At 42.4% G+C, this 25,779-nt stretch overlaps 1 protein-coding gene and 1 pseudogene across 1 annotated transcript; both read right to left on the bottom strand.

Annotated features, from left to right (window-relative positions):
- Positions 1-4,111: 4,111 nt before the first annotated feature.
- On the bottom strand, positions 4,112-13,328 carry LOC118077988 (vomeronasal type-2 receptor 26-like). The gene is made up of 5 exons (XM_060269385.1): positions 13,279-13,328; positions 11,936-12,227; positions 10,550-11,434; positions 9,014-9,251; positions 4,112-5,013 (listed from the first exon to the last, which is right to left on the bottom strand). The coding sequence occupies exons 1-5, from the start codon at positions 13,326-13,328 to the stop codon at positions 4,112-4,114; spliced, it is 2,367 nt and encodes a 788-aa protein (XP_060125368.1).
- A 3,305-nt stretch (positions 13,329-16,633) lies between these two features.
- On the bottom strand, positions 16,634-22,629 carry LOC118077989 (vomeronasal type-2 receptor 26-like; annotated as a pseudogene).
- Positions 22,630-25,779: the final 3,150 nt, after the last annotated feature.

Below are 25,779 nucleotides of genomic sequence, written 5' to 3'. Positions count from 1 at the left end.
AGGCATACGTCCACCTCTTTATTCTGTAGATGTCATCTCTATCATATTCTCACACTGTGGCCTGCTGGGTTGCATTTTCCCCTCTAAATGCTACATCGTTGTGCTGGGGCCAGTTGAAGAACTGAGAAGAAATAATATATCCTACAGAAAATAAATTATGTGAATAAACATTGCCATGAAATTTATTATGTCCATTTGTTCATTCTGCATATATATAGGGCTTTTGTTATATAGGGAACTGAGTTCCGGCAGTGACGGACAAAGACTTTCCACGGCCCGGGGCGGCACCGGGGGCATGGACCCGGGGGTGGGGTGTCACCCCACGCAGCGTGCATGCACGGCATTGCTGCGCACAATGCATGTGCAGGAAGCATGCACCGCATGCGCCATGCGCGATGGCTCCATGTATGCGTGCTGCACGACAGAGCTAGCGGCAGACCTCAGCGCTGTGCGGGGATGCTGCTACCTGGGATCCTCCACTCGCAGTTGCAGTGGCTTCATCCCCGCGCAGTGCTGGCGATGTTTGCCGGTGGCTCCTCTGCATAGTGGGGCCTCTCCATGATTACGGTCGTGCCACAGCAGTGGCGGCCATCGACAGTGGAGGTGGGGAGAGGGCGCTGCCCCCCTCAGAGTGGAGCCCGGGGCGGCGTACCCCTATCACCCCCCTCTTGCTACACCCCTGAGTTCCGGCACCTCTTTGGTGAGTTCCAGCACCTCTGTAGCGTTGCGGTGCCATTTCCAAGCACGGCGGTCGGGGCTGCGGGACGGAGGAGGAGGGTAGCATGGCATTCAGGGCTGTGTGGCGGAGGCAGCAGGCAGCACAGCAACTGGGGGCGGGTATGGTGGTGGAAGGCAATCAGGTGACGAAGATGAGCTCTTTTTGAGGGGGAGAACTTAACAACTTGGGTTGGTTGCTCCCCCTAAAAAAAAGTCAATAAGTTCTGGCACCTCTTTTTCTAGAAACAATGCCTTGTATGTGTGTGTGTGTGTGAGTGAATTTTCATTCATTGGAATGGACAGGTGTTGCATTTTTAAAGCAAACGCCACTCAGAAAATGCTTGCAGGAACATATCACTCAACGTATCCACCTTCCTTCTGCTAGCCCAGGTCCCTCCTCTCCAGGTGACTTATATCTAGCTTTGGTGGCCAGGGTGGGGTAGCACCACAGGCAATGCTTCCCGTTTCACTGCTTGAGGAGAATCAGGAATTGCATCTGTGCCCTGTTGTTCCGCCCACCCTGCCATCTCTGCCGCTGGCACTGATGACAATTTCCTGTGAAATCCCACAGAAGTCTTGTAAGATCTCTTGCTCTTGGTGAGATCTCATGTGAACCTGCCAAAAATTGGTGCCAATGCTGGCTCTGCTTCTACGCTGGTGTCAGAGGTGGTGGGAGAGGTCAGCTGCCCACAGGAGCACTGCCTCAAAGGCTTCTGCTGTCTAAGGTGGCTGCCTCATCGCACTTCATGGGTGGGTTGGCGCTGGAAGCATGCAGGAAATCTTTTCCAAATGTGAGCAGAACATTCCAACTCTCCTTCTTCGCCCACAGCTGCTGATAGGTAAGAAGTTGCTCTCATAGTGAAACAAGTGTCTATTTCCTCCAAAGGTTATAGAACGTGTATTTTAGCCTCACTGAAAAGAAACCACAGAGTTAATGGTACTTGAAGGTCCTTCTCTTTGCAATCATTTGCTGAAGGAGGAGCAGAGGTTCAGCAAACATACTGTATCTTAATATGAAACATCAGTTTTATTTGCTACCCCATCGTGTCCTCCAAGATGAGACTTGCCATTTCAGGGTGAAGTTATAACTCATTAGGCTCATTCCAAGAGTCCAAAAACAGCAAATTGCCTTAGAACTAGATCATTGTTCATTAAATGCATTTAATTTTATCCTCAGCCTTGAATACAAATCATTTTGGGACAGATTGCAAGTAGCACCGTTATTTATTAATTCCATTATAAAGATATATATATATATATATATATATATATATATATATATATATAGTCACAGGAATATTCCTCACAGGACAAGAAGAGGAGATTGTCCAGATGGAAGATTGGTGTCATCCTGACCTACCTACTTCCATCTCCTGGGATCATTCCCAAAGGGCAGCTGGTGGTAGGAAGTCCTACTAGGGGTGGGGGTTGGAGAATAACACCTGCTAACAGTTGAAAGAAACTGCCTTTGGGACATTTTATTTCTATTTGGACAACAGGTCTTCACAGATACAAGGCTAGGGTGCAGCATCAACTATGGGAAAGTAAAGGGCAACCACATTCCAGAATGAACTGGTGGCGACCATAGCTGCCAAGTTATCCCTTATTTTAAGGGATTTTCCCTTATGCTGAATAGGCTTCCTCACGAGAAAAGGGAAAACTTGGCAGCTATGGTGGCGACCCATTTCCTGGTTTACTGTTCTTGAATCATAAATTTAGGTTGAAACCAAAACTCCTTCATAAATTGATGAAGGTTATTTATAACAGTTGAAAATGAGAATGTTCAGCCAAACAGCCTTGACGCATTTGCAGGCTGTTGGAGCGAGAGAGGCAGAGCAGGAGAAAATAAACACCCACACAGAAACATACTGTCAGAGGTTCTTGTGACTACTCTAGAGTAACGACGCTCCGCATGCTTGTCTTTAAACAGTTTTTATTAGTGCAGTCTATTTACAGTGAGACAGGTGTGTAAAACATGTCTGCTCATTCCGATGCAGAATCCGGCACTGCCCCCCCCCCACGTGATCTTCTCCAACATAGGAGTCTCAGGACAGTGAATCTCCTCCCTTTCTTTCTCCTGCGTAATTCCGGAACCGTAATTCCGGAACGGGTCTACGCTCCATGCTTTTATTTTCTCCCTTCTCCCCCTCTCTTTCCTCCCTCCTGTGTAGCCGGGGCTCTCCCATGCTGCTGGAACCCTGGCCCTCTCTCTCCACTTCCTGAGTAGCCTCCTCAGAGCCCTCGCTTCCATCGCTGCTTGGGGAGGAGCTGCTTCTGATGCAAGGGGGAGGTTTTCTGTACTTTCTCCCCCTTACACATACTATATTGGTCTAAACCAGACGAACTCAGAGGCTGTTAAATTAACAAAGGATTAACATCGGATTGACTTATTGGAACTACCTGGACTAACTAAGAGAAGAGCACAAGTGTGAGATTATCAACACCCCTGACCTCAGAGCACGGGAAGTCAACCAAAGATTTATTATTTGGCATAAAATTTTGATTGTTGGATTATTTTATAATTTGGAATGTATTTAATGTGGCTTTTATTGGATTGTTAAAGTGGAAAACTTAATAAATATTATTATGAGAGAGAGAGAGGCAGAGTGGGAAAATCATTGGTTCTGATTGGTGTATTCTTAAGGTGGTCCAAAGAGGGAGGCAGGGCTTGATCCTTATTTAAGGGACAATCTGCCTTCTTTGTAGACTCTGCATTTACAGCACCCACCAGGGGCCTGTACTTACACTTACATCTCAGCCAGATTGCAGTGAAGTGGGGTGGGGAAGGAGAGAGATCCCCCCCTTTGTCTACCTGGGTGATTGCAGCAGGGGAGGGGATCAGCAGCTTTGCAAGAAGGAGAGGATTGTTTGCAGAGGCCCAGTAAATCATTGGGGGAGGAGGTCTCAGCTGCAGAGCAGGGAGGCTGGCAGGAGCAGGAAAAAAGCAGCATAGTGGGCTGCCTAGAGAGCTATGGGGAGTTGGTCATCCTTACAGCTCCCTTTACCCAACACCCCCCTCCCCCCCCCACCAAAACAGCATCTAAAACAAAACGACAACAGTTCTACAATCCAGGAATAAAGCACAAAAGTAGTTTGATTCTTTCTCATTGGATGTACACCCCCTTTTATTACCATGTAGAATAAATATAACAGAAATGGAACAAAAACCCTGCTCATTAATATTTATAGAACTTAATGTATTAATTTTACAACTGAAGTGTTTTTATGTGGTTGCTATCTCTTTGTATTAGATGCTTTAAAAAAATCAGCTCAGGCATTGGCACAATCATGTAGCTCATGGGGGGGGGAGTTGCCAAAAATAAAACACAGAACTGCTGAGATTGTGAAATCCACATGAAAACCAAAAACATAAAATAGTGAGCTCTTCTAGCATTTATGTATTTCTTCGTATCAATTGTTCTTTGTTGTTCAGCTCAGGCCTCAGCAGAATGATGTAGCATTTAGGAGAAAAGATGCAACTCAGTAACCCAGCACTGGAGGCCAAGATGGAGAAGATCTCCACAGCCACCATGTCTTTTCCTCTTGTGCTCAGGTAAGTTGGAACAAAGGACAGCCAAACACTGCAGAAGACCAACATGCTGAAGGTGATGAACTTGGCTTCATTAAAGCTGTCTGGCAACTTCCTGGCTAAGAAGGCCACAGTGAAGCTGACAATGGCCAGGAAGCCCATATAGCCTAAGACACAATATAGCATTGTGGCCGAGCCTTCGTGACACAAAAGAACAATTTCTTCTGCCATTGAGTCCATGTCCAAATCTGGTTTGGGTGGAGAGGTTGCTAGCCAGACAGCACAGATGCCTACTTGAATGATGGAGGAGAAGAGGACTATGGAATAAGCCAACTTTTGTCCCAGCCATTTCCTCATCCTGGATCCTGGTTTGGTGGCCATGAATGCCAAGACCACAGATATGGTTTTGGCCAAGATGCTAGACAGGGCCACTGAGAAGATGATGCCAAAAGCAGTTTGTCGGAGAAGGCAGGTTGTTTCATTGGGCATTCCAATGAACAGCAAGGAACAGAGGAAGCACAAGAGGAGAGAGATGAGGAGAATGTAGGTGAGGCTCCTATTATTGGCTTTAACTATGGCAGTGTCCCGGTGTTTAATGAAGACGCCAAGCACCAGAGCTGTGATCAGAGAGAATAGAAGTGCAAAGGAAGTTGAAACGATTGTCAAAATGTCATCAAATGCTAGGAAATTTGGCGTTTTGGGGATGCATTGATCCTTGCCTTTGTTTGGATATTGATCTTCTGGACATCTGAGACAAGTTTCTTTTTCTAAAACAAAACAAAACAGAATGAATGGAAAACACTGTTCTAAGGCTTAAGCACAGCCTTCCCAGGAGTCTGCCTGAGTATATTTCACAAGGGAAAGGGCCACCATTTTCTGGCCAAGATGCTTCAAAAACAAATTCCACCCATCATCTATGCAAATTACCTACCTATCTCCAGCCAAATTCTATCCAGCTCTTTTTAATGTGCCCACTGAAAGATGACACTGAGAAATATAACATGGCCACAATCTTAGTGGCCACTTGAGCGGTGGAGGCTGATGAGTGGGAGAGTGGTGCCTGGGTGGCTGAAGTTTCTGAGAGAGCAGGTGACTGAGCTGCAGAAGCTGGCGAGTGAATGGCTGGCGGAGGACACAGCAGTCAGTGACAGAGCAGTGGGTTGGGCAGTGGAGGCTGGGGAGAGAGTGGGGAGGTGGGAGAGCTCCAGACCTGACCCCTCTCTGTAGGGAAGTAGAGAAAATAGCCTTCATCCCTCATCATAGATAAAGTGTTTCCCAATCAAAAGAAAGATGGAGGGGGGACACTGCAATCTTTTGGATATCAGCTCAGTCTTCTGTAATTGAAGGCAGCCCTGTTTAGGGAAGTTTTGAAGGTTTGAAGTTTTATTCTGTTTTTAATGTTCTGTTGGGAGCCGCCCAGAGTGGCTGGGGAAACCCAGCCAGATGGGCAGGATAGAAATAAAACATTATTATTATTATTATTATTATTATTATTATTATTATTATTATTATTACCTCAGTCAATCATATATTTTGCCTCAGAAATACAAGAATTTTGATCATGTTGCATTCTTCTTTAATGAAATTTCTATCTCTGATTGACTAACCTTGTATTTTTCTCTTTGGCAATCCTGCAGTCGATTTGCTCAATTAAAGACACCCATTCATTAACTAACTTTAGAAACTGAGACTCTTCCCCAAGCCCTGAATACAGAGTGGGAGAATTAGCTACCCCACAACCATGACAGCTGTTTCTAGGATAATCTAAGGGGCTGCTTTAACCATGGACAAAAAGCTTTGATACATCAAATGTTTTCTTAAGATTTTACCATGTGCAGAGCAAATGTGTTGTGACGTATCAACGTGTGAGACTTTCTTATTACATACATGTGTCAGGACCATTCAAAGTCCTGAGGTTTCCTAGAGAGGACCGAATAACAAACTCCTCTTCTTCATTTTGACAGCGTACCTACACTGGGAGGACACAGATTCCTGTTACATTTGTTTTTAAGCCATTGCATATTCCCAGAAAAGTTTACAGAGTTTTTGCTTATTAAAAATCACGCAGATTCCTGATTCCCGAGTGCTGCCTCTTCAATTGGGGGCATGACTGCCTACCTTAACATCCTTTCTCAGTTAACTGAGGTGCAATTACTATTAATGGAAGGTCATTCTTTGTCTTATAGATCACAAATCCAGCCAATATGGCATCAGAGTTATCTGGGAACTTGATGTCAGAGAATTGGCCACTTCTCTGACAGGCAGAGATGAGGCAGAGGGAAAAATTAGAAAATGGCAGGGAGCTGCTCCCTTCACAGACTGGGAGTGGGAGAAGCTTATCTCAGAATGGAATGCAGCCTGGCAGTTCTGTAAATAGTTCTGAGCAGAGTGGACAAGAGTCATCACCGAGGACCCATAGATTGATTCGCTTAGCAGAAAGGCGCATGTCTGGGGAAACGCGAAAGTGGGGGCAGGAAAAGGGAACTAGAGTCAGCAACTGAGTCATCCAATGAAGAATTTAGGGAAGCTTTTAATGTTTGATGGATTTCTGTATTTTAATATTTTGTTGGAAGCTGCCCAGAGTGGCTGGGGGAACCCAGCCAGATGGGCAGGGTATAAACAATAAATAATAAATTATTATTATTATTATTATTATTATTATTATTATTATTATTATTATTGAATGAGTTGCTGGAGCTCCGACCTCAGAGTTCTCTGTAATTGACATAAATCTGAAATAATTAACTGCCAGAGGTCGAGTGTTGTGTGGGTGAGACACACCAACCTGACACTTGTTTATGTTAACAGGTATCATTTGTCATTCCAGCAATCTTTCCCCTACTTGATTAGGAGAAAGGAAGTGCAAACATATAGTATATATATGAGCGGTGAGAACAAATCTAAAATGCCATTATTTCATAAAACTTACAAAGCTAATTAAAAGAAGCTTGCAAAAGTTTACTGCAATCAATTGTATTGCTTGGTTCATCTTAACATGACATGCCCTACCCTTCTCGTTTGAGAACATCCCATCTGGACATGGAGCACAATCATAGCAGCAAAATTTCTTCCCCTCCTTCTTTTTCTTCCCATTACCAGGGCGGCATTCACCATTACATTCTGAAAGGGGTGGTACCTATCCAAAAAAGGTCAGAGAATTCATCTTATATCAGATGATCCTTCGGTAAAAAGTTCTGCCAATGACATTGTGTCTTTGCTCACCATACATTTAAAGCACACATAAAACTTACCCACCCCAAAGAATCCTGAGAACTGTAGGTTTTTTTTAATTAAGGTGCTGGGAATTGTAGCTCTGTGCGGAGTAAACTACAATTCCTTTGGAGAGTTATGCAGCTGGATGTGACTGGAGGCAATTATAATGAATCCTCCTCATGAATAGGCCCCCTGTGCACTAGGTTCAGTCCTGCTTTCATTAAAGAATGAGCCTTTGTTGCCCCTATGGATGATGTCTACCAGGAGGGAAACAGGGTGAGTATACATTTTGAGGGCTGCTAGAAAAATTTCTTATTTATCTGAGGATTTTCTGATTAAATCTTAATTGTGTTTTTGCTCCTTCTTCACACATTGATCCTGTTGCTATGCCAGAGGCCGATTTAGGGGTGTGCAATGGGTTTGGTCGCACTGGGTGAGGCTCCTTGGGGGCACCCCAGGGGGTGCTGAATCTGTGGTGCAGAATGGAAGACAAAAGGTGGGGACACTGAATTTTGGTGTCACACAGGTGCTGCTGAAATCTGAGACCCCTAGGTCCACCACTGGTCATGTCTCAATATTAGGGTGATGACGTTTTCATTTTTTTCTCAAAAATTATTTCCTGTAGCACAAATGGATGGACTTTTGCCTATTAATGACAAAAATGAGGTATATTCCATTGAAAAATTTTAAAAGGTCATGCACAAACCGTTTTTAATTTTTGTGTATGCCGTTTTACCATTTCATAAAATTTCATTAACAATTCTATATATATATTTCGTATCAAATTTGGACACAACACCACATTCTACAATGCGGAGTCTTCTTAGCAACATAGGGAATACAAATGTCACACCTGCGCAAGGTAAAATTCCCCTTTTTGGACCTCAAAACTCAGCCAGCAGCCCCTGCCGGGCATGCTGGGAAAAGAACCTACAGGAGAGGTAGCAAAACATCGTCCTCTAGCGGCATCTATACTGTTACTGCAGCTAAAAAAAGCTTCCTTGTGTGTTTGATGACCCTATATAATGTTGTATATATGTGACTCTAAAGCTTGGGTTCAATTTTATATCTGCTTACAGTGACTTCAAAAATGGTAAAAAAACTGATAAATATTTTTTTTTTAAATCATTTTGTGTGTGAGGTTTTTTTAAAATCAAATCTCTTTGAAAGTAAGATTTTATCTAACCTTTAATGAAAGCTCATCAAATTATGATACAGGGAAATGAGGTTGTAAAAAAGTCATCACCCTAATCAATACATTCTGCTGCAACAGTGATTTGTGGTTTATGTTTTGACCTGTGCATTTTATGTGCTTATTTTACTGTAAATCACTGTAGATACAGTAGTTTAATGAAGTAGATAATGGCAGTTTGTCTCCACAGGAATGCCCACCCTCCACATATTTATTTCCTCATCGTTTTAGCACACTCTTATTTGTCAACACAATGTGGTATTCCACTGAATTTCAAAGCTGTGCATTGCATGAATATTATTCATCCCTCCTTAACATCTCTTAACCCTCCCACTTCACTGCATGACGATGAATGTTGATACTTGAAACCTGAGCCAAGCCTCTGTGCCATTCCAAGGGACTGTCCTCATCAATGGTCAGTTCTTTGCCAGGAGGGTTGTGAGGGTCCAGCGTCCCCACCTTCACCCTGATGTAGGAATTGTTAGGGAAAGTGAGCACATTTGTAACATCAAATCCCGCTGCTAATTCTCCATGTTCATTGAGTGCAATTAAATCTCCAACGCTGTTATTGAATGAGATCTGGTGAAGGAATGAGTGGAGCTTGGGAAAAAAGAGAAAGATAAAAAATGTTGAAATATTAAAGTGGGGCTTAATGTGGGGATGGAGAAGCTGTGGTCCTCCAGATGTTTTCACACGGCAACTCCCATCCGTGCTCACCAATATATGGAGGGCCAGAAGTCGAATGAACTTGAATTCCACTGTGAACTCAACACAAACTAATTCATCTTGTAGAGACAAATGTGAACTGGAATCAGTTATTTTTGGACACGTAGATCTCAAACTAACACTACTTCCTCTGAAAAATGAATTTTAGAATCTCTGCTTCTACAGGAGGACAGAACTCAGCCTGTCTGGTTCCACTTCTGCACGTATTTTAAAGGGATTTTTTTAAAAAAATCTACCGTATATTCCGGTGTATGACAACTGGGTGTCTTATACGTCTTATTTTCCAGTTAAAATATAGAGTTTGGGATATACTCGCGGTATAAGAAATACAACCCGGCGTATAAGACGACCCCTGACTTTTGAGAAGATTTTCCTGGGTTAAAAAGTAGTCTTATACCAGGAATATACAGTATGCAGAAATTAAGTGCATTTTTTAAATGCCCTTTGACATATGCTATTTTTTGGTTCTCTTTTCCAGATGGAATGGGATGTCCAAAAATAAAAATAGTGATGACTGTTTTTATTACATAATAAAATATAATAAATATAATAAAATATCTGATGGACAGAATGTAAATAGGTGAAGCTTTCCCCTTTACAGTGCTACTTCGGTTTACGAACTTAATCCGTTCCGGAAGTTCATTCTTAAACCGAATCCGTTCTTAAACCAAGGCACGCTTCCACCGTTCGGCTTCCGTTCGTAAACCAAGGTAAAGTTTGCAAACCGGAACACTACTTCCGGTATTGCGGAGTTTGTAAACTGAATAGTTTGTAAGCAGGGCTGTTCGTAAACCGAGATACCACTGTATTATATTTCCATATAAGAAATCTCTCAACATGTTGATTTCCTGTCCTGATGCACAACTGTTGAACGCACCATAAGCTTGCTTCCTCCCTTCTATGCAAGTCTCAAGCCTAGGTTGAAATCCTGCACTCACCTAGACCATTGTACTGTAAGTTAACTAAATGGGTACCTGGTCTTTAGCTCCTGCACAATGGGAGGTATGTTTATGCCTCTTTTCAAGTTTTCCAATTTGCCACAGGTGGAGGGGTATTCTTGAATATCCCTCTGCACTTAGTGTGCTGCAGCATTTTCAAAAAATCTCTCTTCTGTATGCGACGCCACTGCCCTAAACCCAGGGCACAACAGCTTGTCTGTAAAGAAGCACTACCTGCCAGGGCTCCACGTTCCAAGAAGACAGTCCACCCCAAGCCTCCGTTCTTCTGTTGCTGGCTTTCACTAAGTACCAGGTATGCAAGGCATGTGCTAGAGCATGGACAGCATTATAGATACTGTAGCTGTGGCCAGTCATGCGCATTTCAAAGAACGGTGTAGCAAGGCTCTCCAGCATCTCCTCTTCTGTGCATGCAAGGCTGAAGAACTTAGAAATTCCCGAGTCTGAAGCAGAACAATAGAATGATTCTGCCCAGAAATCACTGATGAAACCATCTCCATCTGCCCAGGAAGGGTTTACTTTCCGAAGAAAGTCATAGAAATCTCGAACCTCCTTGGTGTGAATTGTGAAAGCGAGAGCGCCATGGAACATTTGGGTCGAAAGGCCAGTCACCATTTGAACTTTAAAGAACTTGAAATCAATTTGGGCTGTCGTGATCCACACCTTTGCCGCAGAGAGTTTGTGCAAAGGGTATTTTTGTTGATAGGCTTGGATTGCTACTACAGTATTTGCCAACCATGTAACTGGGGCACTTTCTCCAGATACAATAACAGCATTGGCTTTGCTCACCAAAAAACCTGGGAGGTTTCTGACTCGGTTTGAGAACATTTGAAACAGACTTTTGGAGTAGCGCACATTTGTTGGAACTATGTCTGTGAATTCAGAACAGATCCCACTTTGGGAGAGCATTGATTCTATGATCTCCAAGAAATGTTCCCCACCTTCATCATCTTGGGCAATGAGACCTACCCATTTCCATCCAAAATGCAAAAGCAACTGGACGATTCCTCTGTACTGAAAATCTTCACTAGGAACCATTCGATAAAAGGAAGGGGACTTGGTTTGGTAATTGACTGCTGGTTGAAAAGAGCCATATGAAATCTGAAAAAACAAAAGCCAGGCAGTACATACACAGGGGAAACAGGAGCTCATACTGATTCCATTTATCTAAATATTTCCATACAGTGCAATTTTATATACAGTACCCACAATTTACTTCTTTTTAAGCCGCTGTTTCCTTTTACAAACATGCACAAAATAAACATATGCTCTCTTTTCCTTGAGCTATTCAGTCTTATTTCTTTTCTATGTGTATAATGCACATTTTTGGGACTTCTCCCATCTCATTCTCATAGTTGGATACCCATATTATTTTATTTTGATCATTCCTACCTCACTTCTAAGTCAAAAATCAATCAACTAAAACAAGACAACTAAAACAGGACATTCCATGATGCAAGTCCACGTCATTCAGACCATATTAATTTTCCTTCCTCATTACACCACTTCCATAACTATGGATCCTACTAGAAAGAGAGGAGCTGGCTAAATTGTGGTGGGCGATGAAAGGAAGTTCCCATTTCTCTGCTTCTCAGATCCTACCTGTGGAATCTTGAAAAGACCCAAGATGTCTGCCATGCGTGAGGATGTATCAGAGCTGAATCCCCCTATGACTCCTATTACATTTTCCTGGGTGCCACATTTGTAGTTGGGGATGAAGTGATGGGATTTGAAGAGCAGGTCCATAGTGGTGCGGTAGGTCATCCTTGAATCAGTATAGCTGTCATAGATGTGGAGCCCAAGGGTGACATTGGGCAAGATCCTGGGGTTCTCATTGATCTCATCAACAGCAAACACCAAGGCAAGGATGTGCTGGTAGAACTTGGTTACCAGGCTGCAAATAAAGTGACTTGGTATTTCACAGGATAATCATAGAATCATAGAATCATAGAGTTGGAAGAGACCACAAGGGCCATCCAGTCCAACCCCCTGCCAAGCAGGAAACACAATTAAAGCTTTCCTGACAGGTGGCTGTCAAGCCTCCGCTTAAAGACCTCCAAAGAAGGAGAGTCCACCACACTCCTTGGCAGCAAATTCCACTGCCGAACAGCTCTTACTGTCAGAATAATGATGCATTGCACAAAATATCTCATCACAGTATTCATCTCCTCACAGTACTCTTCTTCAGTATTCAGTTACCTGACTATAAGAAGATGATAGAACCAGAAGAGTTATTCACCAGTTAAGTCTTCCCAAGGGAAGAAGGAGAATGTGTTGGGGCTAACGTTTGCTGCATTGCATGGTTGGAAGCTGGTTTCTTCTGAGTCCCTCTGTTTCACCATTGTCTGTACAAGAGGAAGGCAAACTTGTGGCCATTGAGATGACACTGGGCTCCCAACTCCCATCAGCCACAGCCACCGTGATTAATGAAGAGGGAGGACGGGGGTGGAGTCTAGCAGCAGAATAAAAACCACAGGCTCCCTAGCCCTGGTCTGTTCTATCTGGTGCTCAAAAAGTTTTAAAGAGGAGCATTCCCCAACTCTACTGACATTACCTTGCCCTGTATTAGGAAGCTTCTGCATGCTCTACTACTGTAGTGAACTGTTTGCTGCCATGCTTCAGGCTTTTCTTTAGCAACCTGTTACATGACACAAATGGATCATTCAAAGTTTCTGTTTGTTCTGTTATGTTCAGGTTTTCTCTGGAAATAGGTAGTCAATGGGCACAAAGTGTTGACTGGCATTTTTTACTCCGCTCATTTCTCTCTCTCTCTCTGCACTTTCTAACAAGTACAGAATAGTAGAACTGCTGCAGAGCCTCTCTCCCCAAACCAGTGTGGCTGACGTTTACCTTAATGGGGTGAGAAAGGATGGGGCTGTGGGGAGGTTGGAGCTATATGGACACACCAGCAGGACACTCTCTTTCTCCCACAATTTTGTCCTTACCAGCGCCCTGTCTTACTCCATCCCTGTCCACTGAAGATGCAGACATTCATTTCCCTTTTCTTTCTGAATTACTGCCATCTCTCTCTCCTTCTCCCTCCCTCCCTCCCTCCCTCCCCCCTCCCTCCCCCCCACGAATTCTGTCTCACCCTCCTTTCTCTCAATTTCCTCCCCTTTGCCACCCATCTACAATTAGCTGAAAGGTTGCAAATTGCCCACTCCTGAAATATGGAACTTTGTAGGTTCAATGTGCCTGGATGTGTACAATTTTCATAAAACAAAAATGCTTCTCCTTCAATACATATATATCAGAGATTAGAATAATTGGATCATCAAAGGATAATGTTTCCAAATGCCCAACTGACCACAAAGGCACAGTTTACACTCATTGATGTTTGAGAATTTCATGTTTTTCTCAACCAGTGGTTCTTATCCACCCACCCACCCACCGTTTCTGAAAAATTCTAATATCTTTTCAAAGCAGTATGATCTGCAGTTGGTCATTCATATATAAAGATTAAACACCACTAAAATAAAATGACTGGCATTTTTCTTACGTTGGGGTGGTTATCGAGGCCCGAGAAGGGTGCTTGTTGAATACAATTTCAGGGGAAAAGTAATGCATAAGAGATGCCACCCCACCAATGAGGAGCTCACTGGTCTCATACCAGTCATGTGGAATAGGTGCTGGAATGCTTCTGGCACACTTACTGGCATGAACTGTGAACACCATGTTTGGGAGCAGCAGCAGGAGGAGGAGGACCAACATCTGGATGGAAAACTTCCTTCTGCAAACGAGGCTCCTGTGTTTCTCAGGTCAAAACATCATTCTCACCACCAGCCTGATTTCAGTATTACGTCTTGGATGGAAACAGACTCTGCCAGTGCCCTTCATCATCTACATTGTCAAGGGACAAGATCTGAAGAATATACAGTATTATATACAATGAAAGAGGGAAACTGACGGAGCCCCCTCTTGAGCCTAATCTTGGCTGCATCAGAAGCATTGGGGTACTTATAGCCATTCTAGGCCTGCTTGTTGATTTCCCGCCCTCTGTAGCTTCCAAGAAAGCTGCTGGGGCTTTTGGTCAATTATAGTGATTCATATAATGACAGGGGAGACAATTACTTTTCCAATTTGTTGACTCAGTGGTTGTCTTAATGGTAGTAGAACTGCCAGAGCAAACATCTTTCTCCCGTAATAGTTTGTCTGTTTCTTTATATTGTATAATAGAATCATAGAGTTGGAAGGGACCTCAAAGGCCATATAGTCCACCCCAGCCTCTTCAGGGAATCCACTGCCATACAATTCCTTATACTTAGGTGGGCATTCATCCTCTGCTTACAATGACCTAACAAAGGAAAGTGTACCACCCTCTGAGGAAGGCCATTGGCCCAGTGTTTTTTGCCATCAGAAATAGCCCCCTGGTGTGCCCCATTTAGCAGATGGATCTGGTTGATTCTGGTGTTACATAATGTCAGATGATGAAGCTACAGGGAAATCCCAGTTAATCCATTAGTATATGATTCTACAAATCATCAAAGAAGTGGTGGCCTAGAAATGGCCTAGAAATGTCACTGCCACAATGCACCTTGGACAGAGCAACCCTAAATATAGAAACCAGCATAATTCAAGATGACATAGAATCATAGAGTTGGAAGAGACTACAAGGGCCATCCAGTCCAACCCCCTGCCAAGCAGGAAACACCATCAAAGCATTCTTGACATATGCCTGTCAAGCCTCTGCTTAAAGACCTCCAAAGAAAGAGACTCCACCACACTCCTTGGTAGCAAATTCCACTGCCGAACAGCTCTTACTGTCAGGAAGTTCTTCCTAATGTTTAGGTGGAATCTTCTTTCTTGTAGCTTGAATTCATTGCTCCGTGTCCGCTTCTCTGGAGCAGCAGAAAACAACCTTTCTCCCTCCTCTATATGACATCCTTTTATATATTTGAACATGGCTATCATATCACCCCTTAACCTTCTCTTCTCCAGGCTAAACATACCCAGCTCCCTAAGCCGTTCCTCATAAGGCATCGTTTCTAGGCCTTTTGGTTTCCCTCTTCTGGACACATTCCAGCTTGTCAGTATCCTTCTTGAACTGTGGTGCCCAGAACTGGACACAGAATACAGTGGTACTATTACTTCCCTTGATCTCATGGCTATACTCCTATTGATGCAGCCCAGAATTGCATTGGCTTTTTTAGCTGCTGCATCACACTGTTGACTCATGTCAAGTTTGTGGTCTACCAAGACTCCTAGATCCTTTTCACATGTACTGCTCTCAATAGGGATAGACATAAACTATCCCTATTCCAAACTCCATTCTGCAGCCTCTGGGAGGGGCAACTGCCAACTAAACTGATAAATGAGTGTAAGCCTAAGTTTTCAAGATCAGGTCTCGGGTACTATGACCCAAATGAGGGGGATCTGAAACAGATGTAAGTCTCTCTTTGTCCTGCCCAGTTCGCCTCACCCCCCAGAATACTAATGGGGTTTATTTGTTTATTTCATTTTATTTACACCAGCATAAATTAATCTGCTTTAAATTAACCAGGACGAGCTCTGGATGAATCAGGAGGAGGAACTTGCTCTGGCATATTTCCAGCTGAGCAATCTCAGGCAACTTTTCAGATCAGCCTTAGCACCTGAGGACTGGAAAGTGGCCTATATATCCTATTTCTAAAAGAGGGGATCTGGGAACACTTTGTGTTTGGCAATTATTTTTATTTTTTTCAATGTCTGCATTAGCACACTTAGGGATCAGCAGAATTTGAGCAGTTGCTTAACAGACCTCAGCAACTCAGCATTTGGCTAATCTATTTTATTTACATATAAACACACTTGGAGCACTGCAACATGACTCCCTCTCTCTCTAGCATCAGGCAGCAAAGAGAAAGAACAAAGGACAATAGTCCCACTTCATGGCACACGGTAACACACACATCCTGTCCTCATCACTTCCCACTCTGTGGAATGAAAACATATATCATCATGTGATAGACAATAATCCCATGAATTCAGACACGGGGAATGAATCTTCAACAGTGTGTGAATGCATACACATGTGTGAACACTTGCAATAGTCAATATGATAACAGAAAGAGTGAATCATAGCACTTTCAGAAAAATTGACAAGGAAGCTCAGGCTTTAGCTGTAAAGAGAGATGAGGATGATTTCATAGAGGCATTGTATATTTTTATTGCATGTTGAAGGGCACATCACTCAACAGTGGCACCCACCGGATTCACCTTTACAACTCAGGAATAATGTTTCCCATTTTTAAAATTATATATGGGGAGGGGAGAGGGATATCTGTTGTGGGAGGGGATAAATTTATGTGTACTTTATCTCATTTATTTCTTTTTAACTATTAGATGTTCTTTGTTGTTCAGCTCAGGTCTCACCACAATAATGTAGCATTTAGGGGTAAAGATGCAACCCAGTAACCCAGCACTGGAAGCCAGTATGGAGAAGATCTCCACCACCACCATGTCTTTTCCTCTTGTGCTCAGGTAAGTTGGAATGAAGGTCAGCCAAACACTGCAGAAGACCAACATGCTGAAGGTGATGAACTTGGCTTCATTAAAGCTGTCAGGTAACTTCCTGGCTATGAAAGCTACAGTGAAACAAACAATGGCCAGGAAGCCCATAAAGCCCAAGACGCAGTAGAACATAGTGACCGACCCTTCATTACATAAGAGTACGATTTGATCAATCATTGCATGTGTATCTCTATCTGGAAAAGGAGGAAACATTGCCAGCCAGAGAACGCAGATCCCTACTTGGATTTGGGAGCAGGACAGAATGATGGAATAAGCCGATCGTTTCCCCACCCATTTCCTCATCCTAGATCCTGGTTTGGTGGCCATGAAGGCTAAAAGCACAGATGCAGTTTTGGCCAGGATGCTAGAGATGGACACACAGAAGATGATACCAAAAGCAGTTTGTTGGAGAAGGCAAGTCACCTCATTAGGTTTCCCAATGAACATCAAGGAGCAGAGGAAGCAGAAGAGGAGGGAGATGAGGAGAATGTAGGTGAGACTTCTGTTGTTGGCTTTGACTATGGCAGTGTCCCGGTGCTTAATGAAGATGCCAAGCACCGCAGCTGTGATCAGAGACAACAATAGTGCAGAGGAAGTTGAAACAATGGCCAAAGGGTCACCAAATGCCAGGAAGTTTAGCATCTTAGGAATGCATTGATCCTGGCCTCTGTTTGGATATTGGTCTTCCGGACAACCGACACATGTTTCTACATCTGAAAAAGAATGGATGATAATGTAAGAACCAGAATGGTTCAAGCTCAAGAACTTCCTTGCCTTTTTACCCCTGGAGTGTTTCAAAATCTTCTGCCCAAAGTGCATCAGGTAGAAATGTCATGGATCATATCTGGATTGAAATATGTTCTTCTCCTGTTGCTCAGCAAATAAAAAGTACTGTTCAGTGAAATGAGACAACAGTAGTTCAAAATTGTAGGAGTCAACAAAGAAAGGTGTCTTGGGTCTGTCACATCGAACTCTCCCCAAACTGCCTCGTTTTCAATTAAAAACCCCAACAGTCTGATTCATCCTCTGATGTTTTATTTCTAGTCTGACTTTCATAGTTCTAATAAGATGCACAAAACACACTTTGCTTGCAAAGTATCTGAAAATTATTTTTTTTTATTATCCTTAATAAAAAAATAAGAATAAGTGAAGTATGTGCTAAAAGGAGATTATTGCTGAATGCCCCAGTCTCACATTATGGTGGGGAAGGAAGTGATTTTGCAACTGGCATTTATTTAGGGACAAGAGGAAAGTCTGACTAAGGGTCATTTTTGCTGCACAGAAAAGGAGTTCACAGGATGCAAATAGAAATAACACCAGATTCTAATAGAACATAGATTAAATATGAATTGCCTATAAAAATCAAAAACTTTTTGATAATGAATCTAATTTCTAATAATATTTTAATTCAAAATGAGTCTTAATATTATGTTGAAATAGTAAGGTTTAAGACAAGCATTGGGAATGACAGGCCTGGGGTTTAAATGTGTTTCCCTATCCCTTTCCTGACCTTGGGATTCTGTCCAGGCCATGCTCCTTCCTCCAGTCCTTTTGTGTGGCTGGAATGTGTTGTCAAACTGTGACGCTGCCTCTTTCTTGTGTAGTTGGCCTATTGACAGGTGCCTGGGCATAGTTTGTGTGCAAACGTATGCATTTAATATGGCCTGAAATTAACCCACGGTGCATAGATCATAACCATTTGACTACTGTCTCTGTCCCTACCCAACAGTAGCCTGTTTTCCTAGAAGATTGAATTTGGGCTGAAGAAGTTTCTCCTCCCAAGCCTTAGAATATTACAAACCCACATTTTGATTTTGAGAAGCAATGTATTTCTTCTTGTTGTTTCTTTGTTTTTTTTTGGGGGGGAGGAACTAAATATTATGGGTTGTTTTCAATGTAGTGCTAAGAAGATCATTCCATCAGTGTAAGCATGACTTCTTGTCCAACAGAATCAGTTGGACCTCCAGATCAGTTTTGGGGAGCGTTCAGGGGCAAATGGGGACATAAGAGGGGGGATGTTTCCTTGTGCTTGTGGTGATCATTGCTTCCACTACCACAATGTTTTAGTTGAATATGACTCTCTGCCATACCCCATAGTATCCCTATACTTCTTTTTCTTGTCAATGTATTATGTCCTTTCTGTTCTTGTACACATAACAAGTTCCCATCTTTCCTCTGATGGGTATGGCAATCAGTTCATATTCCTATATTCCTACCTACATTGTGGTGCTCAAAATCTTTCCCCAAAACTCTCAGTGTATCCATGATGTTGTATGCCTAGCTCACCCACAGAAAACTAAGAGACTTAGAGAGTGATTAAATTGGTAGGCCTTCCCTGTCATATCAATGTGAGGGCTATGAAGGGTAAAACTAGCCATGATCTCTGATGCAGGGATGGTTGACTGGAAAAGACTGAGAAGGAAGACCAAACCTCCACTTCATTATTCTGACAGGGCACTGGTACTAGAAGGTGGGAGTTTCTTTTTACGTTCAGGTTAAACCATTGTAGATGCCTCCAAAGATGTTTACAAAATAGCTGCTCATTGGAAACCCCAGAAATCTCTCAAGCTCTTAATTTTCGAGTATGACTTCAAACATCATCTTTAATCTTTGTTCCACAATTATGGCATTATGCATGGATCCCCATTGTTGTTGCTGTTCTTTAGTCGTTTAGTCGTGTCCGACTTTTTGTAACCCCATGGACCAGAGCATGGCAGGCACTCCTGTCTTCCACTGTCTCCCGCAGTTTGGTCAGACTCATGTTCATAGCTTCAAGAACACTATCCAACCATCTCGTCCTCTGTAGTCCCCTTCTCCTTGTGCCCTCCATCTTTCCCAACATCAGGGTCTTTTCCAGGGAGTCTTCTCTTCTCATGAGGTGGCCAAAGTATTGGAGCCAAAGTATTGGAGCAGGAACTGGCAAGCCACTCCAGTATCCCTGCCAAGAAAACTCCATGGACAAAGACAACAGGCATATAAAAGTTCCACAATTACAGTTACTCAAAGTTCCATTCATGCATTCAAGATTGCAAGTCCAATGCCTGCGCTATCAGAGATATCTTAAGAACTTATTTGCATATAATGTATCATTCACTGAGCTATTGATATATTCCTTGGTATGATTATAACAAAATATCCATTAGATTGTTGTATCTATGTAAAAATGGGGATCCATGCATAATGCCATAATTTAAAAATGGCCACTATGTTACTGAGAATGAACTTGCAAAAGAGCTGCCCACATTTTACTCTGATAAAATGGATCACTTGATCTATTGCAACATAGCATATCCTACCCTTCTCATTTGAGATCATCCCGTCAGGACAAGGAGACAATCATAGCAGCAAAAGGTCTTCCCCTCCTTCTTTTTCTTCCCATAACCAGGGCGGCAGTTGTCATTACATACTGAAAGGGGTGGCACCTACCCAAATATATAGGAATGGTTTAGCTTTAATTCATCTTTTTTCATATTGTATCAGATAATCAACCAGCAAACAGGAGGGCAAGTGATACAGAATGCAAAAGCTGTAAGTACACAGGTATACAATAAGTAGTAGGAATATCTGCTCTGTTAAGTATCATACAAAGACAGATTCAAATTTGCATACTTAGCCTGATCAATGAATCAAATAGTTTAACATTCAATCTCACATCACTAACTAGAGATTTGCCTCAGGGATTTCACACAGTCACAAAACAGTCAATATTATGCATTATGCGAAAGCCAAGGACTCTCTTTGGTTAAAGATGTCCTGACTTAATGCCTCTAAATATTGCATTTTTCATCTTAATGGTTTATTTAAGAATCAGAGATGTGTGTACAGTGGTACCTCGGGTTACAAACGCTTCAGGTTACAAACGCTTCAAGTTACAGACTCCACTAACCCAAAAATAGTACCTTGGGTTAATAACTTTGCTTCAGGATGAGAACAGAAATCGTGCTCTGGCGGCGCGGCGGCAGCAGGAGGCCCCATTAGCTAAAGTGGTGCTTCAGGTTAAGAGCAGTTTCAGGTTAAGAGCGGACCTCTGGAATGAATTAAGTTCTTAACCAGAGGTACCACTGTATAGGAAAAGGTAGTTCATAAATTGATGCCTTGCCTTCAATGAAATACTGACCCTCCATCTATTAATTTACCCTCTAATAAAACATTTTATCCTATTTGTATTATTATCATTACTGTTATTATTTACCCTCCTTTCACCATGAGGTCCCAATGAATTTCACATTTAATTATTTATTATGCTAAGAGAGGCATTTAGTGTTTTTGTTACATCCATTCCCCTCACATATTGCCGAATGACTACCAGTGTTGACACACACCTCTTATCCTCACCTGAGTCAAGCTTCGGTGCCATTCAATTCTGTCCTCATAAATGGTGATCACTTTGCCAGGAGGATCCAGCCTCCCTACTTTGACTTTGACATACGATTTATTTGGGAACGTGACCAAGTTTGTAATGTCAAATCCAGCTGCTAATTCTCCATGCTCATCCAGTGCAATTTCATCTCCAGCAGTGTTGTTGAATGAGATCTTGTGAAGGATTGAGTGGAGCTGGGTGGAAAGAGAATGAGGACCTGAAGGTCATTTTCCTATATGGTTACAAGTCATTACAATTCATCATGGACAGTAATCTACTTGCAGTAGCAGAAGCAGCAAGGGAGTAACAAATCATGAATGGGTGTAAAATGTAACTGTAGTGGGTGCTGCAGGATACTTGCAAAATGATACATGGCGGAGAAAGAAGTCTGGAAAATCATGGTTATATGGGACCAGTATTTGGAAGAAGACTTAAGAAAATTAAAGCTGGATACAAATATCCTGTAGATCACTGGCTGGTCAAACAATGGATATTGGGTCCAGGAAATGGTCCAGAACCTATATAATGATAGTTGACACTGGAGATGAGGAAACATTACCTGCCAGGGCTCCACATTCTGAGGAACCATTCTGTTGCTGGACTCCCTTGCACTGCGTTTCAGCCCAGCTGACTGCAAGATAAGTAAGGCATGGGCCAAAGCGTAGGCGGCGTTATAAATGCTGTAGCTGTGGCCGGTCATGCTCATTTCAAAATAAGGTGCAGGAAGGCTCTCTAGCATCTCCTCTCCAGTACATCTGCCATAGGTGAAGGGAGACACAGCTGATGAGTTGGATAATGAACAACTGAATGCTTGCTCCCAGAAAACTTTGATAAATCCGTCTTCATTTGCCCATGAAGGATTTACAAGCTGAAGAAACTTTTGGAAGTCTTCTATCTCCTTTGAATGAATTGTGAAGGAGATAGCACCATGAAACATGTGCCTGTCCATATCAGTAATTGTCTGAATGGGGTATAATGTGAAATCTATTTGGGCTGTTGTGACCCACACTTTTGCTGTAGAGAGCCTCTTATTTTGCAGAAATAGCATTTGACTTATCTTGATTCCCCCTATAACTGCTCCCAACCATGTAATAGAGGCACTTTCTCCATATATAACAACTGCATTGGCGTTGCTCTGCATGAATACTGGCAAAGTACTTTGTTTGTGGTAGAGCATTTCCTGTATGCTATCAGAGAGGCGCAGATGCGTTTGAGCTCTTTCTGTGAACGCTGAACAGATTCCATTCTGCAAAAGCATTTCCTCCATGGTCTGTAGGAATCGGTCTCCACCTTCATTATCTATAGCATAGAGCCCAACCCATTTCCACTTGAAGTGAAGAAGTAACTCAATAATTCCTCGGTATTGCAGGGTTTCACTGGGTACCATGCGGTAAAAGGAAGGGAACTTGATTTGATTCTTCACGACTTCCGGTGGGTTTGCGGCCATCGTTAGGAGCGCGGAACGCTCTCTCTGCGGAGGTTCCGAGAGTTTCGGAGGTTTAAGGGGTCTGCTAGGACTAAGCGGACCCGGTCACTTCAGGGGGGGCTACCCTGAAGTTCGGGTATCCCGGCGGCGTTCTTGGCTGCTCTCCCTGCCTTTCGGTTTCTTTAAGAGAGACCGGAGGGGGGGGATCGAGCGGTGGATGCGAGGGGATTATCTCCGACTCCGTAACTCGAAGTCTCAGGCTCCGGATGGGAAGCAAACCGCCCCCAAAAAGAAAGCTTGCTGCGCATCTAGACGCTGAATTTATTCAGCCATAAGAAGAGTACTAAAGAACTGAAGAATCTTGGCAGCATTCGAAAACAGTGGGGCGCAAAAGGGGACTTTCTCCGCTTTGGCGTTAACATGGCGCTTGAAGGGGCGTTGCAGAGAGCGTTGAAAAACTCTGCCTAAGAGTGTGAGTACTGAGATATTCCTTATAACATCTATCCCTCAGGATTTTTATGAGTAAAACTGAGGTGAAATAGAAGATTGACGTCCCCCCCCTCCTTGCAAACCAAAGGGGGGTTGGGAAGTTGTCGAATGAAGGTATAAGGGAGTTTCTGAAAATAGCGGGTTTGAAACCTACGGACTTATTTGTTATATTGTGGATGTGAACTGGAATTTGGAAAAATAAATAAGCAGTAAGTAATAAATAAGCAATAAATAAACAACAAGCCCATAAATATAATAAGAGACTTTGGAGTAAAAAGGGACAATAGTTCGAGAAACTTGAGAGGGTGAGAACCCAGGAATCCAGGAAGCGGCTTAAAGGGACACTGTCGTGAGTAGATCGAACGGACTGAATCTGTCTGAACTGGTTGGTAGCAAGCCGTGTAAAGAAGTGAGAAACGGAGCATTTAACCTTCGCTTTCCTCCTGGACTTCTCCTGGACCCACCACCAAACACTCCTAGTAAGAACTTTTCTGTAATATCGGGCTGTTACTCCATTTGGACTGGTGACTGTGCTAGGAGGATCCCTCCCTGCCTATATAAGACTTTGATACTACTGGGACACCTCTCTACTGAGGGACCTGGGAATTGTGGGGTAGAAACAGAAGATTGAAAGTGGAAGGGACAGTGTGCTAACGACGGAAAAAGGGAAAGAGACTTTGTGTAAACAGACTGCTGAAGGACAAGTGGAAGAAGGAAACAACATAAGAGCAACAGAAATCAACAAAGTAACGAAGGGAACAAAGGACTTAGGGGGGAAAGTGATATTTGTACTAATTGTATCAACTGTAAAGAGAAGGTTTTATTTTGTTGCGCTACTAGGTTGCTAGGAATTTCTATAGAGGGTAGAAACTTGAAAGTACAAATAGAGAGACAAAGCACCTAGAGGGGGCAGGAAATTAAGGTGAAGAGAAAGCCTAACTACTGTGACCTAACCCCAGGTAAAGGAAAAACTAGCGACCTTTAGTGGCGACAAATAGAACCACAGCTGAAAAATAAAGTATAAAAAATAAGGAGTTGCTAAGAGGTGCACACTAAAACCCATATAAAAGACTAAGGTTATACCCCGAAGGCAAAATGAGAGGTGCTAAGACGGGGACCCCAGCAGAGAGGAGAGGCTCCAAACAAGAAGAGGGTAAGGAGGTTAAGGATTGGGAAGGACTATTAGGAGAGATTAAGAAAGAAATTAGACAGAGTGAGCAAAACATTGAGAAAAGATTGGGTGATATACAAAGCTCTATAGATGAAAAACTTGAAAAGGCAGTGGGGGAGATCTCCCAACAAATAAATGATATATCGGTAAGAACAAAAACAATGGAGGAAACAACAAAAAAGGTACAGAAGGAGGTCAAGGAGACAAAGAAGGAGACAGAATGGGTGAAAGGAGAAGTTGAGAAGTTGAGCAAAATAAAAGAGGATATTTTGGATAATATGGCCCTATTAGAACAAAGACAAAAACAATTGAATTTGAAATTTAGGGGAATTAAAGAGGATGCAAATGAAAATATTAGAGAAAAGCTGAGTATGGAAATTGCAAAATGGTTGGAACTTGAAAAAGAGGAAGTAGAGGCAAAAATTCTAAATGCATTTAGAATTAAAGTAAAATCACCTAAGGCTAAAGCGAAGAAGTTACCGGGAGACTGCTTAGTAATGTTTAATTCGATGGATATAAGAAACACTATCTTGAGCCAGAGTTTTACGCAAAAATTGGTGATAGATGGGAGAGAGATAATTGTCTTTAAAGAGGTGCCAAATAGAATTTTGCGCAAGAGGGACAATTATCGTGAGATGGTCTCCATCTTAAGGAAGAATGATATTAGCTTTAGGTGGGAAATTTTGGATGGAATTTCGTTCTACTTTAAAGGAAAAAGATTTACTATTAAAGGACCCCATGAAATTGATAAATTTAGAAGGAAATATAAGGAAATTTTAGGATGGGAAAAAAAGGAGGATGAAGGGGCGAAGGGGGGAGAAGAGGAGGAGACAGATGAGAAAAGTGGAGAAGAAAACCTAGAGGAGGAAATTGAAGAGGTTGAAGCAGAAGATATTAAAGATATTGAGAAGGAGATATAGGAATAATTCAAAAGATATATTAAAAATATTGATAATAACTGAATAAAGATTATGGCATTAAAAATACAATCGTGGAATGTAAATGGTTTGAATTGTAAGAGTAAAAGGAACAAATTTGAATATGTATTGGGAAAACAAAAATTAGATATTATTTGCTTACAGGAAACCCATATTTCAAAAAAACATAGAAGAATTTTAGTAAATAAGAAATTAGGCTTGGATTTTGCAACTGTGGATGAGAAAAAAAGGAGAGGTGTAGTTCTATATATAAAAGAAAAATTTGAACCAAACTTGATTTATAATGACGAAGAGGGGAGGGTAGTGGTGGTACAAACAACATTGTGGGGAGAGAAAGTATTGGTTGTCGGTGTCTATGCTCCAAATCAAGGGAAAGCCGTTTTTTTCAAAAAATTGGAAAGAAACCTACAAGAGTTCGTGGATCAGAAAATAATTTTGTTAGGAGATTTAAACGGTGTAGTAAGCCCGGAAATGGATAGAACAGTAAGAAAGAAAGATATGTTTGAAGGGAAACTACCCAAAAGTTTTTTCAAGATGGTTGAAAATCTGGGATTAATTGATATTTGGAGATAT

The sequence above is a fragment of the Zootoca vivipara genome, chromosome 17 (genome assembly GCF_963506605.1).
Source record: "Zootoca vivipara chromosome 17, rZooViv1.1, whole genome shotgun sequence".
Lineage (NCBI taxonomy): Eukaryota > Metazoa > Chordata > Lepidosauria > Squamata > Lacertidae > Zootoca > Zootoca vivipara.
Note: the sequence above shows the minus strand (reverse complement) of the source record. Positions and strands in the feature narration are given on the sequence as shown.